The sequence below is a fragment of the Heterodontus francisci genome, chromosome 3 (assembly GCF_036365525.1).
Source record: "Heterodontus francisci isolate sHetFra1 chromosome 3, sHetFra1.hap1, whole genome shotgun sequence".
Lineage (NCBI taxonomy): Eukaryota > Metazoa > Chordata > Chondrichthyes > Heterodontiformes > Heterodontidae > Heterodontus > Heterodontus francisci.
This window is the reverse complement of record NC_090373.1, coordinates 165,934,223-165,950,871: the sequence shown is the minus strand read 5'-3', so window position 1 is coordinate 165,950,871 and position 16,649 is coordinate 165,934,223. Positions and strand designations below refer to the sequence as shown.

The window sequence follows — 16,649 nt, the reverse complement described above, 5'->3', positions numbered from 1 at the left end:
ATCAAGTCGCCTCTTACTCTTCTAAATTCCAGCAGATACAAGCCGAGCCTGTCCAATCTTTCCTCGTAAGACAGTCCGCCCATTCCAAGTATTAGTCCAGTAAACCTTCTCTGAACTGCCTCCAACACATTTACATCCTTCCTTAAATAAGGGGACCAATACTGTTCACAGTACTCCAGATGTGGTCTCACCAATGCCCTGTATAGCTGAAGCATAACCTCCCTACTCAATTCCCCTCGAGATAAATGATAACCTTCTATGAGCATTCCTAATTATGTGCTGTACCTGCATACTAACCTTTTGTGATTCATGCACGAGGACCCCCAGATCCCTCTGCATCTCAGCTGTGTAATCTGTTACCATTTAGATAATGTGCTTTTTTATTCCTCCTGCCAAAATGTACAATTCCACATTTTCCCACATTATTCTCCATTTGCCAGGTCTTTGCCCACTCTGTGACTCTATACAAGGCTACGGGGCAAGTGCTGGAAAATGGGATTAGAATAGATAGGTGGTTGATGGCCAGCATGGACAGATGGCCCAAAGGGCCTGTTTCTGTGTTGTATAACTGATACTCACTGAACCTATCTGTATCCCTTTGTTGCCTCCTTATGTCCTTTTCACAACTTACTTTCCTACCTATCTTTGTGTCATCAGTAAATTTAGCAACCATACATTCTATCCCTTCATCTAAGTCATTTATATAAATTATAAAAACGTTTGAGGCCCCAGCACAGATCCCTGTGGCACAGCACTTGTTACATTTCGCCAACCACAAAATGACCCATTCATGCCTACTCTCTCTTTCCTGTTAGCTAACCAATCTTTTATCCATGCCAGTATGCCAATGAGCTTTTATTTTCTGCAATAACCTTTGATGTGGCACCTTATCAAATGCCATCTAGAAATCTAAGCACAATATATCCACTGGTTCCCCTTCATCCACAGCACGTGTAACTCCCTCAAAGAACTCCAATAAATTGGTTAAACATGATTTCCCTTTCACAAAACCATGTTTTTTCTGCCTGATTACCTTGAATTTTACCAAATGCCCTGCTATAACATCTTTAATAATCATCATCTTTGGTCTCCTTGTCTCGAGAGACAATGGGTAAGCGCCTGGATGTGGTCAGTGGTTTGTGAAGCAGTGCCTGGAGTGGCTATAAAGGCCAATTCTAGAGTGACAGACTCGTCCACATACGCTGCAGATAAAATTGGTTGTCAGGGTTGTTGCACAGTTGGCTCTCTCCTTGCGCTTCTGTCTTTTCTCCTGCCAACAGCTATGTCTCTTTGACTTGCCACTCTTTAGCCCCGCCTTTATGGCTGTCCACCAGCTCTGATGATCACTGGCAACTGACTTCCACGACTTGTGGTCGGTGTCACAGGACTTCATGTCGCGTTTGCAGACGTCTTTAAAGCGGAGACATGGACGGCCGGCGGGTCTGATGCCAGTGACATGCTCACTGTTCAATGTGTCCTTGGGGATTCTGCCATCTTCCATGCGGCTCACATGGCCAAGCCATCTCAAGCGCTGCTGGCTCAGTCGGGTGTATATGCTGGGGATGTTGGCCGCCTCGAGGACTTCTGTGTTGGAGATACAGTCCTGCCACCTGATGCCAAGGATTCTCCAGAGGCAGCGAAGATGGAATGAATTGAGATGTCGCTCTTGGCTGACATACGTTGTCCAGGCCTCGCTGCCATAGAGCAAGGTACTGAGGACACAGGCTTGATACACTCAGATCTTTGTGTTCCGTGTCAGTGCACCATTTTTCCACACCCTCTTGGCCAGTCTGGACATAGCAGTGGACGCCTTTCCCATGCGCTTGTTGATTTCTGCAACGAGAGACACGTTACTGGTGATATTTGAGCCAAGGTAGGTGAACTCTTGAACCACTTCCAGAGCGTGGTCGCCGATATTGATGGATGGAGCATTTCTGACATCCTGTCCCATGATGTTTGTTTTCTTGAGGCTGATGGTTAGGCCAAATGCGTTGCAGGCAGCTGCAAACCTGTCAATGAGTCTCTGCAGACACTCTTCTGTGTGGGATGTTAATGCAGCATCGTCAAAAAAGAGGAGTTCCCTGATGAGGACCTCTAATAATAATCTTTTCCCTAAGATAGATGTTAAGCTAACTGGCCTGTAGTTTCCTGCTTTCTGTCTCCCTTCCTTTTTGAATAAAGGACTTACATTCGCTATTTTCCAATCTAACAGAACCTTCCCGAATTTTGGAAAATTAAAACTAATGCATCAACTATCTCACTAGCCACTTCTTTTAACACCCTAGGATGAAGTCCATCAGGACCCGGGGACTGGTCAGCCCGCAGCTCCAACAATTTGTTCAGTACCGCTTTCCTGGTGATTGTAATTTTCTTGCGTTCCTCCCTCCCTTCCATTTCCTGACTTGTAGCTAATACTGTGATGCTACTTGTATCCTCAATAGTGAAGACCAGTGCAAAATGTCTATTCAGTTCATCTGCCATCTCCTTATTATCCATTATTAATTCCCTGGACTCACTTTCTATAGGACGAATGCTCACTTTGTTAACTTTTCTTTTTTAAATATCTATAGCAAGTCTTACTATCTGTCTTTATATTTCTAGCTAGCTTTCTCTCGTCCTCTAATTTTACCTTCCTTATCAATCTATTAGTCATTCTTTGCTGTTTTTTATATTCTGTCCAATCTTCTGACCTGCCTCCTAACTTTGTGCAATTATCTGCTTTTTCTTTAAGTTTGATACTATCTTTAACAGTTAGGTCCCACCCTTGGAGTTTTTCTTTCTCGTTGAAAGGTATCTATTCTGTGTATTCTGAAATATCCCCTTAAATGTCTCCCACTGCATCTCTGTTGACCTATCCCTTAACCTGATTTGCCAGTTCGCTTTAACTAGCTCTGCTTTCATGCCCTCATAATTGCCATTATTTAAATTTAAAATACTAGTTTTGGACCCACTCTTTCCCTCAAACTGAATGAAAAATTCAATCACATTATCGCTGCTACCTAGGAGCATCTTAACTATGAGGTCATTAATTAATCCCATCTCGTTGCACACTACCAGGTGCTTCAGCTGCATCATCAATGACCTTCCTTCAATCATAAGGTCAGAAGTGGGGATGTTCGCTGATTGCACAATGTTCAGCACCATTCACGACTCCTCAGATACTGAAGCAGTCCATGTAGAAATGCAGCAAAACCTGGGCCATATCCAGGCTTGGGCTGATAAGTGGCAAGTAATCTTGGCGCCACACAAGTGCAGGCAATGACCATCTCAAACAAGAGAGAATCTAACCATCTCCCCTTGACATTCAATGGCATTACAATCGCTAAATCCCCCACTATCAACATCCTTGGGATTACCATTGACCAGAAACTGAACTGGACCAGCCATATAAATACTGTGGCTACAAGAGCAGATCAGAGGCTAGGAATCCTGCAGCGAGTAACTCACCTCCTGACTCCCCAAAGCCAGTCCACAAGGCACAAGTCAGGAATGTGTTGGAATACTCTCCACTTGCCTGGATGAGTGCAGCTCCAACAACACTCAAGAAGCTCAACACTATCCAGGACAAAGCAGTCTGCTTGATTGGCACCCCATCCCCAAACATTCACTCCCTAAACCACCAATGCAGCAACGCACCAAAGCTCCTTCGACAGCACTTCCAAAACCCATGACCTCTACCACCTGGAAGAACAAGGGCAGCAGGTGCATGGTAACCTACCCCATGTGGACAGCAGCGGTTCAAGAAGGCCACCACCTTCTCGAGGGCAATTAGGGATGGGCAATTAATGTTGTCCTAGCCAGCGATGCCCACATCCCATGAATGAATAAAAGAAAAAATCTGTTTTGGTGGGTCTGGAAATTGACTGTGGCCAGTTGCATGTGTGAATGTGCTTGTACCTTTTCTGCTGTTTTGTGTTAGGACCCAAGTAGACTGATGGTACGATAGCTCAGTGTATTTAGTGGGCCAGAAAAGGAGGTGGTTCAACTGACAGATTAACAAGATCCACAAAGCTGAAGGGTTGATATGTACCCTCCGGGCCTCTAATGTTGTCCAATTTCTCATGCCCCAGCGGATGCTCCTTTTGACCTGTGTTCCCACCTCTGCAACTCCCTCCCACCAGTATTTTGCTGCATCCCTTCCTGCTTTTAAAAAAAAAAAGAAATAGTCAACTCCAGGTCCACTGCCTGCAAAGTTCTGAAATGTCTTTATATAATGAGTGCTACAGAAATGTAAGGTTTGCTTCGTAACACTCTGGAAAGGTATGTACATGTTTAATTCATTTTGTAGCTTTTTTTTAAGTATGTGGCTGAAAGATGCTTTCATATGAAGCCATCTGCTGGCTTATCCTGAATCTGCAGTGCCCAATGAAGTAACATTGAAGCCATTTGAATGGGAACATTTTAAAACGCCACTTATGTGCATAAATATAAAAGGCCTTTAGATCTCAACAATGCAATCGTGAGTGAATCCTGGTAAGTGCCCCCAGATAGAGGAAATATCTGCCATTGAACTATTGAAGTATTGGTAGTTTTGCCAGGTACTCATGTTGCTGCTAAGTTTTAACTCCACAAATTGCTAATGCGTTTCTTGCTCCTAACAGGAGGATGCTGTCATACGATCGGCGTTCTGAGCCTAGGGCAGGCGAGAGGGTCCCTTATGTCATTGTGTATGGAGTGCCAGGGGTGCCCCTCATTCAGCTTGTCAGACGACCGATTGAGGTACTGCAGGATCCCAGCTTGAGACTGAATGCTACCTATTACATCACCAAACAGATCCTGCCACCCCTCAACAGGGTTTTCTCTCTGATTGGTGTGGATGTTTTCAGCTGGTACCATGAGTTACCCAGGGTAAGAATCAGTGAGATTTGTAACATTTATCTTGTTTAGTTTTCATTGATCTGGCCACTAACTTGCGCATAAGTTCTCAACTATCAGAAAGATTGACAGAAATGAAGCCCAGGGCATTAATACAAAGCCGCTTCGAAAAGGCTATCTTTCTGAAGTGTGCTGTTTTGCATTGTTGGGGCTAGTTAGCCCAGCAACAATAACTTTTGTTGTGTTATATGGTAATTGCAGGTAAGCTGTTTCCCCGGTTGAAGAGTCTAGAATAAAGGCCTGCCCAGGTTTGCAAATGAGGCCGACCCGGCCTGAGTCCTTCCATTTTTTCCCGCACCCGACCCGACCATCAGTTAACCTACCTTCCATTTTTCACTTTGTTCCTTACCTGCACAAGCTTAAGATAACTAACAAAACCACCTTTAAAGTCCAAAAAATAAATTAACAATAGAGTCACTTACCTGAGGTTGTGATAGAGGCGTGTCCGATCTGGCCCGACCCGACCCGAGCCGAACCGAACCCGACATGTCATCGGGTCTCGTCGGGCTCAGGTTAGCAGGCCTTTAGTCTAAAACCAGGCGTCATAATTTCAATATAAGGGGGAATCTTTGGAATTCTCTACCCCAGAGGTCTATGGAAGCTCAGTTATTTAGTATGTTTAAAGTAGAAATTGACAGATTTCTAAATACCAACGACATAAAGGGATATGGGGATAGTGTGGGGAAAAAGGCATTGAAGTGGATGTATTCAATGGTGGAGCAGGCTCGATGGGCTGAATGACTGATTCCTGTTGCTATGTTAAAGGCACTATATAAATATAATGTAACAAGGTGCTTCATAGGAACATTATAAAACAAAGTACGATACCGAGCTGCATAAGGAGGTAACAAAAAGCTTGGTCAAAGAGGTAGGTTTCAAGGAGTGTCTTAAAGGAGGGAAGCAAGGTGGAGAGGCGGAGAAGTGTAGGGAGGGTATTTCAGAGTTTAGGGCCTAGGCAACTGAAGGCACAGCCACCAATGGTGGAGCAATTAAAATTGGGAATGCTCAAGAGGCCAGAATTAGAGGAGTACAGATATCTGAGGGTTGTGGGACTGGAGGAGAGTAGAGATAGGGAGGGATGAGGCCATGAAAGGATTTGAAAACGAGAATGAAAATTTTAAAATTAAAATGTTGGCCGGGAGCCAGTGTAGGTCAGCGAGCACAAGGGTGATGGGTGAACAGGACTTGGTGCGAGCTAAGACACGGGTAGCAGAGGTTTGGATGACCTCAAGTTTACGGAGAGTAGAATGTGGGAGACCAGCCAGGAGTACATTGAAATGGTCAAGTCTAGGGTAACAAAGGCATGAAGGAGGGTTTCACCAGCAAATGAACTGAGGGGGGCAAAGTCAAGGGATATGAAGGTGGAACTTGGCGGTCTTAGTGATGGAGCGAATATGAGATTGGAAGCTTATCTCGGGGTCCATTGTGACACCAAGGGTACGAACAGACTGACTTAATCTCATATTGTTGCCAGGGAGAGGGATGGAGTCAGTAGCTAGGGAACTGAGTTTGGAGTGGGACCAAAAACAATAGCTTCAATATTCCCAATATTTAATTGGAGGAAATTTCTTCTCATCCAGTGCAGGATATCGGATAAGCAGTCCAAGTTCCCCCTCACTTCCCCTGCTGTGGTGGCAATGTCTGCTTCAGTACCTACATTCACCAGCTTCTGGTTTTCCTCAGTGGTTCATGCTCCCTCTTGGTCAGAGAACTTTGGTTATGTCGTCAGGCACAGTAGCCAATTTAAGCACAGCAAAGTCCTGTACACAACATAATCAGATAAATAACTCTTAAATCTATTTCTGATGGTGATCAAGGGCAGAATACTGGCTAGGAATTGGGGAACTCCCTATTATGTTTTTTTTAAATGAACTGACCAATCCAATTGCATAATGTCACTGCTACTTCTCTGTTTGAAAGAATAAAGGTCAGTGCTCCCTCGATGGTCCTGTAGCTTGGTATGGTACTAAGACATAAATAGGACAGCTTTAAGTTTTCAGTCCCTGCATTGCCTGATTTCAGCTATGGGCGGAAGAAGTTTGCCCTGGAATTGGCATCTGCAACCCTGGACTAGGAAGGGGAGGGAGTTGGTCAGTATTCCAGCTCCCGAGTGTTAGCCAGTGAGCCCCGCTATAAAATGTGCACTTGTAATCCTCCTTTTGCGCTGTAACAATTCTGTGATTCTGTGCTAGTCAGACAGTATCAAATAGCTCGCCAACACTCCAGGGTCACACATGAGGAATGGGGCTAGCTGCTGGAGGGCTATTATTTGCTGTTGCAACTACCACACCATCCAGGCGCACACATTTTGCAGTCATGGATACAGTTTTGCTATTTCCTGGCATGGGCAAATTGGTCTACCTTTTTCTTCAGGCTGCTGGGTGGCGTTACTTAACACTGCAGTGCTTCATCTTTGTGGAAGGGAATGGTCAGATTGACACTATTGGAAGGCACCGCTTTTTCAGACAGTCATGGATTCAAACTCTTGAGGGGTCTAGACAGTAGATGGGGAGAAACTGTTCCCATTGGCAGAGGAATCGAGAATAAGAGGGCACAGATTTAAGATGATTGGCAAAATAACAGCGACATGAGAAAAAGATTTTTTACACAGTGAATGTTTAGTATCATTCAAAAGAGAACTGGATAATTATTTGAAGAGAAAATATTTGCAGGGCTACAGGGAAAAGGCAGGGGAGTGGGACTAGGTGAGTTGCCCTTGCAGAGAACAAGCATGCTCACAATGGGCCGAATGGCCGCCTCCTGTGCTATAACCATTCTATGATAGGTTCTGTGGCCTGACGGAAAGGTGCAAGCTGTTGGCCAATGGTGATCACGATCTAATGTAGGATAATGAGGTACATTTGAAATTTAGAAATCAGAATTTTGAAGTCTCTCACTACATTTCATCTCATTATAAAGCTATGAAGGGCTTAGGCTGCTTCCAAAATTGGCCACAGTCTGTCCTTTGACTAATATAAATCAGCAGAATTGAGACCATTTTAAAGCAGACCCAGCTCTGGTTCTTTTTTTTATGGTGACAACAATTCAGATGCTGTATTCCGCAGGCAAATTCCGTCTTTCCCTCCCAACTCACTTCAAGTCGGCTCTGTCCTGTTCTCATATGGTATGTCTGTCATTGTACCCTCATCTTGAAATGATGGACCTGCTGTTAATTTCCAATATTTGTTATTAAGAAAACACTTTTTTTCCAGATCTGTTTAATGGTTAAGCTATTATAACTAATGTTTGTGCCCAGTTATAAGTAGACTACAATTACATTTTTTTTATCCACCTGGATGGATAGCTGCACAAAACATGGAAGAAACAAAAACAGTGCCATTATGGGGGAGTTAGGAGTATGGTTGGATTTAAATGATACTGGAAAAGGCTATGGTAAATGTCAGGTCCATAATATAGTTGAAAACCAAGCTAAATGCAAAAAGTACAGCGGACAACTGAATGAGGGGCAGAGCGTATGAAAATAGATTGGGGCTAACACAAAAGAAAGCCCAAAAGTCTTTATAAACATATAAATAGTAAAAGGATATTGTCACGACCAGGTGGGAGGAGTGCACTGTCTTTTCTAGTTTCGCTTCTCCACAGGTCACAACATATATTTTTTAAATGTTTACCCAGTTACTGATACGGTCAATCATATACTTTGCTCTTTATCCCAGAATAAAATACACCAACCAGGTTTCTTTAATAAACAACAAAATTATCAGTGTATTATAAAAACAAGACTTATCAAGTAATGAAGCAAAGCATTAATGCACAGACTGAAATATGAAAGTTTCTCTTTTAAATCCTCCACACACAAGCTCACACACACTGAAAAGAATAAAGAAATTCTCTCTGCAGAGCTGTTACAAAAAGAAAGAAAACTTTGGCCAAAGATTTGCTAATTCTTGAAGAGAAAAAAAGATAAGGAAGGATGTCAGTTGTCCCTTTTGGTCTGGCATCTGAGTGCAAATAGATGGGTCACTGGGATCTTTTCTGGAGCAGTTCTTTTCAAACAGCGTTGAGAATTAATTTGGCAGGTTTTTTCCAGCTTCTCAGGAGAATTGTGGCACCAAGGGTTTTGGTGATCAGGCTGAATACACAGGGTTTTATCAGCGAAAGGCGGAAAGATGAGTTGGGTGCCTTTTCCTTGGCAGGCTGAACTTCAACTGTCTTCAAACAGTTCACACCCCAACTGAACTGAAAACAATATCCAAGCTCCAAACAGAAAGTCAACCTCCTGACCTCCAGAAAACCTTGACATGTGGCTTCTCTGCAAACACTTCCCCTTTGTCCAAGGTTCTGGTTGTTTATTTATCTTAAGGCGGTGATCTCCAGTAAAGGTTATTATTGTTTTTAACACTGCTTGATTTCTTCCAGTAATTGTTTTCACAGTCAAGTGGCCTTTCAATGACTCTAGTGAAAAAAATGTCTGGCATTTCTTCAGACTTCCAAATCCATTTCCACAATTTAAATGAGCCCTTAAAAACACTTTTTTTAAAAATAGAAGCACACTTATAATATTCAAAGGAAGGGTGGGACCGAGTAGGGAGTGTGCAGTATGACTGATGTACTAAATTAATACTTTGGCAACATCCTATTCTTTAGTGAAGATGGATGCAATGTCACCATAAAGGAGGATGTAGAAGATAAATTAGATAGGATAAAAATAGGAGGTACTTAAAAGGTTGGCAGCGCTCCAAGTAAAAATATCTCGCAATCTGGAGGGGATACATCCTAGGTTACTGAGGGAAGTAAAGGTAAAAATTGCAGAGGTTCTGCCTGCAATTTTCCAATCCTCAAATATGGGAATGGTGCCAGTGGACTAGAGGATTGCAAACATTGTTGGGGGAAAAAAAAGGGAGGGGGATAAACCCAACTACTACAGGTCTGTCAGCCAAATGTCAGTGGTGGGGAATGTTTGAGACAATTTGGGACAAAATTGTCACTTGAAAAAAATATGGGTCATTAAACGAAGGTCAGCATGGATTTGTTGAAGGCAAATTGTGTTTGATTAACTTGAGTTCTTTGAAGTAATGGAGATGGTAGATGGGTAATGGACTCTCAAAAGGCAGTTTATAAAGTAAAGCATATCATGTTAACAGAGTTGAAGTCCATGGGATTAAAGGGACACTGGTTGTGTAGATCAGAAATTGGCAAAGGGATAGAAAGCAGTGAGTAGTGGTGAATAATTCTTTTTCAGACTGGAGGGAAGTGTGCAGTGGTGTCCCCCAGGGGTTGGTATTGGAACTGCTGCTAGTTTTAATCTGTATTAATAACCTGGATTATAGTATTCAGGGCATAATTTCAAAATTTGCAGATAATTTGAAATGTGGAAAAGTTGTTAAATGAGGAGACAGTGAGGTTGGTGAAATAGGCAGACACGTGGATGAAATTTAATGCAGAGAATTGTGAAGTGATGTATTTTGGTAGAAAAAAAATAAGAGGTAATATAAATTAAATGGTACAATTTCAATGGGATTGCAGGAACATAGAGACCTAGGGTGTAGGTGCACAAGCCTTTGAAGGTGGCAAGACAAGTTTGGAAGGCATCCCTAAATACACACACATACAAAATTGTGATGCACTCCATCCCATCCAACCTATGTGATTTGGGAGAGGCCAAATTTTCTTTTTTAAAAAAAAGGTCTATTTGGTGAAGTGGGGTGTGGGGGGAGGGTTGATGAGAGTGTGGTAGAAATCTGTAAAATTCCTCTCAGCCATTTTAGTGATCAAAACTAGTCCTGGAGATCAATTTGGCCCTTAATTCCCTACCATATATCTTGTATCCTGTAAAAGGTAATGTCCAGCTCTCATTTGAAGGAATTCAGCAAATCCAATGTACACCGTACAAGATGACAGCCTGTTCCCTGGTAAAAGAACCACCAAACGACCAGTTCACCTAGATCTTAAAATTGTGACCCCCGCGCGCCCCCCCCAAACCCCGATTACTGTTTAATTGGACCACACATCGTCTTACAAACCTCAATCAAATTACCCCTCAGTCTACACATAGTCCCAACTATTTTAGCCTCAATAACTAAGATGCTTTAAATTGGGAATTAGTCCAGTGTCCCTCCTATGCACCCTTGCCAAAGCATCTATCACCCACCATCTGTGATCAAAAATAGACTCTGCATTCTTTGCGGCCTGATCAAGGTCTTGTACAGGGTCAAAGCAGGATGCTGTGTCTTGTAATCTGTTGTCCTGTGAATGCACCCTGACACCCCCTCTGGTTATCGCTTCACAGCATTGCTCGTGTACCTTTGGAGATGCACTAAGTGTATCATTCCATGATTGAGTCCATGAAGGCAGGTTTGTGGAACTGTTCCCACCTTATACTGGATGCTGTTAGGACAGCTGAATCTGCTCTTACCTTATTTGTACTGAACCTGGGTTACAGCCCCATGACAGTATAAATGTGCCAATAGTCTGTCCTTGTTGAAATGACAGTCTAATTCATGGTGTTATGTACTTCCAGAACAGGATATAGTTAGAGGCTGAGCAGCAGTCAGCAGTGCAACCCACACTGCAGGTTTTTTTGATCTCCTCCCCCACCACCAGCTGTACAAATTGTAAACTCACTGCTGCCTGGGATCATCTGCCTGTCATCTCATTTGCTTCGTCTGAATGCTTTAAAAAAAAAACTCTACACTGCAAACACTCTCCAGAAATAAAATGTAACAGATTTAAATATTCTTAAACTTTGCTTTTAACATTTTTTAGGTTCAAAAGGCATTTTCAACAGCTCGCAATGAACAGGATGGTCGTAAAGGAACTATCTCCCAGTACTTCACCACCCTGCACTGCCCAGTCTGTGATGAGCTGACTCAGCTGGGCATCTGTAGCAAGTGCCGAAGCAGCCCTCAGCAAGTGGCTGTGATCCTTCATCGGGAGATTCAAGAATGGGAATGGAAACAGGCTCAGCTCGTAAAGGTACTTACGCAAAATCATCAAGGCTGTTAACTAAGCTGTTGCTCTGGGTGAAAAACCAAAGGCTGTAATAATGTACTGGATCAAAATTGACTTTGTTCAAAATTTTCTTTTAATGGTCACGAGCAATTTTATTGAGAAGTAACACTGAACATTTGGACCTAGATTTTCCCCTCCTATTGCACCCCAGAAAAGTCTGATAGTGAGACCTGCTACTGCCTCTTTGACTCAATTCCCCCCCTTCTCAGATTATTGCCAAGCTTCACCTGGAAGAGCCGAGGGGCTGTAGGAACTGGGGCAGATGACTGGAAGATCTGCTGGGATCCCAGACTCTGGTCCCCCGTTAACGTTTGTCTAGTGGGTCGGGAAGGGGTGGACACTTGCAGGAACAAAGGAAAAAGTTCATGTAGCGACCTCCTCTCCCACCATTCATCCCCAGGATTTACCTTTTAGTGGGACAGTTGTTTCAGTCTTTGGGACTCTTGTGCCCCTTGAGTGTGACTCCCACCTCATCTAACGGTGCAGCAGTGATACCATAACAGCACCACAGGCTTCTCCCTGGTACACTCAGAGCCCACCATGAAGAGCTAATATGACCGTCAACCCAGAACACTGAGACGGGATGATGACAGAATCAGGGTGGAGTGTGAAAGTTTCGCCACAATGCTGCAGGGGTGAAACCAGGAAAATCCTGCTTTAATCGACAGCGTGTGGGTTTCATATTAAAAAGACCATTCCAATGACACAGCCCACATGACTACAAGGGACCCTGATAAAAAGTTACTTATATAATACATGGAGATATAACGAAACAACTGCCAGATATATTCTAAATGTTGGTAACGTACATAAGCAGGGAAGCTGCAGCAGCAGACCCATTGCAGAAGCCTATGCTTTAGTATATTCTTTGCTGTTGCACCTGCTGTGCACCTTTTGTAATTAAAAGAATTCATTTATTTTTCTAGCTTTATTTGGCTAATGGTAGACTGTCCTAACACTGCTTAGTATCTATAAATAAACTTGTGTTTATACAGTGCATTATCACGTTGAACCCTTTCAAAGTACTTGACAGAATAATTTTTTGCTGTGGCTGTTAAGTAGACAAAATGTACAAACCATTGCACGCCAGTAATAATCCTCCAACAGGCATGAGAGCTTGTTAGTGATGCTGGTTGAGGCTGCAGTGTTGGCCAGAACACCAAAATTCTCTGTCTTTGTATTGTACCATGAGATGCTTCCATATCTCTTAAAAACAGCAGACAGGTGAGGTGTCACTTCAGAATCTCTTCCCAAGAACGACACCTTTGACAATGCTGCACTGCCTGGAGTGTCGGCCCGGGTGAGGGTCTTGAGCCCTAATTGGAAGTAATATCTTTGTAGCAGCAATAACGGGTTGAGTTTATATAATTCTCCAGGAAGTCCCACAGAAGTGTGTGGGGAGGCAGGGAAGACTTCCAAGCCAGAGAGGTAGAGATTAGAATAGATGGCCAAATGTTTAGTTAAAAATTAGGCATTAAGGTTACTGAGGAGCTGGAGGGGTTGAACAAAGAACAGTACAGCACAGGAACAGGCCATTCGGCCCTCCAAGCCTGCGCCGATCTTGATGCCTGCCGAAACTAACACCTTCTGCACTTGCGGGGCCCATATCCCTCTATTCCCTTATATAATAAAAGCAAAATACTGCGGATGCTGGAAATCTGAAATAAAAACAAGAAATGCTGGAATCACTCAGCAGGTCTGGCAGCATCTGTGGAAAGAGAAGCAGAGTTAACGTTTCGGGTCAGTGACCCTTCCTATTCATATATTTGTCAAGATGCCTCTTAAACGTCGCTATCATACCTGCTTCCACCACCTCCTCCGGCAGCAAGTTCCAGGCACTCACCACCCTCTGCGTAAAAAGACTTGCCTCGCACATCCCCTCTAAACTTTGCCCCTCGCACCTTAAACCTATGTCCCCTAGTAACTGACTCTTCCACCCTGGGAAAAAGCTTCTGACTATCCACTCTGTCCATGCCGCTCATAACTTTGTAAACCTCTATCATGTCGCCCCTCCACCTCCGTCGTGCCAGTGAAAACAATCCGAGTTTTTCCAACCTCTCATAGCTAATGCCCTCCAGACCAGGCAACATCCTGGTAAACCTCCTCTGTACCCTCTCCAAAGCCTCCACGTCCTTCTGGTAGTGTGGCGACCAGAATTGCACGCAATATTCTAAGTATGGCCTAACTAAGGTTCTGTACAGCTGCAACATGACTTGCCAATTTTTATATTCTATGCCCCGACCGATGAAGGCAAGCATGCCGTATGCCTTCTTGACAACTTATCCACCTGCGTTGCCACTTTCAGTGAACTGTGGACCTGTACGCCCAGATCTCTCTGCCTGTCAATACTCATAAGGGTTCTGCCATTTACTGTATACCCCTCACCTGCAGCATTACCTCACATTTGTCCGGATTAAACTCCATCTGCCATGTCTTGCATCGTGGCTGAAGGCATGACCGCCAATGGTGTGGTAAATGAAGGGAGCAAGGGATAGTGGGGCCATGCACAAGTGGCTAAAGTCACAGAGAGTTGGAATGGCGGGGGTGGGGTCAAGAAGAACAGGTGGAAGAGAAATAGGGAAAGAGTAAAATTATTTTCCTTCAATATTTATTTGTAGCATGTCATGGTAGATTCTATGGACTAAGAATTGATTTTAAAAACTTGTTTATGTAAGGGGTGTTGAATTCGAGTGTCTGGGATTTAGATTTGAGGTCATCTCCTGGTTAACTCTGCTGAAACAGATTTGGTGGTGGTTATTGTTTGAAAGCTTCCTGTGTGTATTGGCTGTTGGGTTTGCAGTGACAAATTTCAAGAATAATTGGCTGTGAAGTGCTTTGCAACGTCCTGAAAGATGCTTCGTAAAAGCAAGTTTATTCGTTCTTGTCTCCATCTCCACTGTCTCCTTGTGCCATTCCCTTTCTGTGCCTTTGTTTGAGAGTCTATACATGTGGTTGCTTTCACCTGTCTCCCCAATGCTGCTGCATACCCACCAAAGACCAAATGCACCAGGTTATGATTAAGAAAAAGTCAGACACCTCTAATATAGAGAGCATGACTTAATTGCATGAGTAGCACTCATGAGCTGTGATGCCAAACAGCATTGTGTAGTTGGTTTTCTGCAAATTCCTAGTGCCTAATAGACTACAGTTGTTAGAAACTTTTTGCCTTTTTTTGAATCGTTGATTATTCACAGAAGTCTTTTGTTTTTAGATTTGCAGGAATTGCACGGGCTGTGTGGATAGACAAGTTCAATGTGTCTCGCTGGATTGTCCGGTCCTGTATAAGCTGTTCAGCATCAGCCGTGACCTTACAAAGGCTCCTTACCTTCGTCAATTGTTGGACCAATTTTAACAACTCTAATCCACTCGAGGCATTGGCTGGTGCTCATTTCAGTTTTTGCTCATCTGCATTTTATTGCGTGTGCAGAAATCTTGGTCATGGTGAGCTTGCCATGACTGCAAAAGCTGACCCTTTATAGCCAACTCGATTAAGTGTTTTGCTGTATCTACTTTTTTGAGTGTGAATATTATATCTGTTGCGGTGCAAAAAAAGGGTCAATTAGATAATCGTTTCACTTGTTGGGAGATCATTTTTAAAATAAAATTGTGAACCTGTGTCATTTCCATTGCAATGATTTAACAGCCCTGTAAATAAGTGTACAGTAATATTTCATAAGCAATTATGGTAAATGGAGTTCTGATCTATGGGCACTGAAGTGTGGGTAATTAACAACTGTGGTGCAAACTTCAAGCTGCATATGTTTACAGATGATTTTCTACGATATTAAAGTTTTATGTGTTGTATGTTTTGACAACTTTTTTCAATTCTATATTTTTTTGTTTACCTTTTTGATAGTTGCTTTCTGTAGTGTGCACCGTAGTAAACTTGCAGTACAAAATGTAGCAGTTTGTTGAAAGCACTGTCATGTTGATGTTTCTGGGTGCTTTGCTACGAAAACAATCATGGCTAGACAAGATTTTGGAAGCAGTGCTGTGTGGGGTTGTTGCAATATCTTGATTATTTATTTGGATTATATATTATGGCACTTCATATCCTTTTTAAAAGTTTATATTGTTTTCAAAGAAAAGTTTAACAATTTCTCATTGCGTCAAGTCTAATTTGCCAAAATTTGTACAAATGAGGCACTTTTTTTCAATGGTTGTAAAGCTGTATGGAAATATAAAGGAATTATATGATCCTGTTTATTTTGTAGCTTCTGGTTTGTTATACTCTACTAATCATCCTGAAATTTTTCTTTATTTTTTTGATATTGTTATTAAATTAGAATAAATCAGATTATTAAAAGTTTACCTTGTTTAAAATACTAGGTGGTCTGTTTTGGAAAATTAGTCTGTGGATGCAAGGATTGGCAAAAACCACGGGAACTTGCACTCTCGAATTCCTCCGGTTGAATGGAACTTCAGGACAACTCTGCACAGGATCACTTTAAGCTAGAATTTTCAGCACTCTGCAAAGGTGCACTGACGTGGAGTTGAGTTAGGAGAGAATCTCTGAGACAAGGACATCATTCCAAGAGATGTTTCTTCAGCTAACCAATCCAAATTGTTTTTTAAGTTGTAATTTTCTTTTAAAACTACAAATCATGTAATACAACCCAAGATGATATTGTGATTTTGTTTTCTAACCATAACTTTAAAACATGTTAATTTGGTGCTGTACCATCAAAATAGAATAACTGATGAATTTTAATTTGTCACTCACTGCTTAAGTTGTAGATTTTTGTTTTCAGTTCATTCTTGGGATGTGGTTTACTAGCAAGGCTGGTATTTATTGCCCATCA

At 42.6% G+C, this 16,649-nt stretch overlaps 1 protein-coding gene across 1 annotated transcript in view; it reads left to right on the top strand.

The window, feature by feature from the left end:
• Positions 1-16,064, top strand: part of rev3l (REV3 like, DNA directed polymerase zeta catalytic subunit) — a 282,330-nt gene extending 266,266 nt beyond the window's left edge. Inside the window, exons 30-32 of the mRNA XM_068027364.1 lie at positions 4,602-4,848; positions 11,602-11,811; positions 15,059-16,064. Of these exons, the coding sequence (XP_067883465.1) occupies positions 4,602-4,848; positions 11,602-11,811; positions 15,059-15,199 (598 nt within the window). The 3' untranslated portion in view covers positions 15,200-16,064. The remainder of the gene's footprint in view (positions 1-4,601; positions 4,849-11,601; positions 11,812-15,058) is intronic.
• Positions 16,065-16,649: the final 585 nt, after the last annotated feature.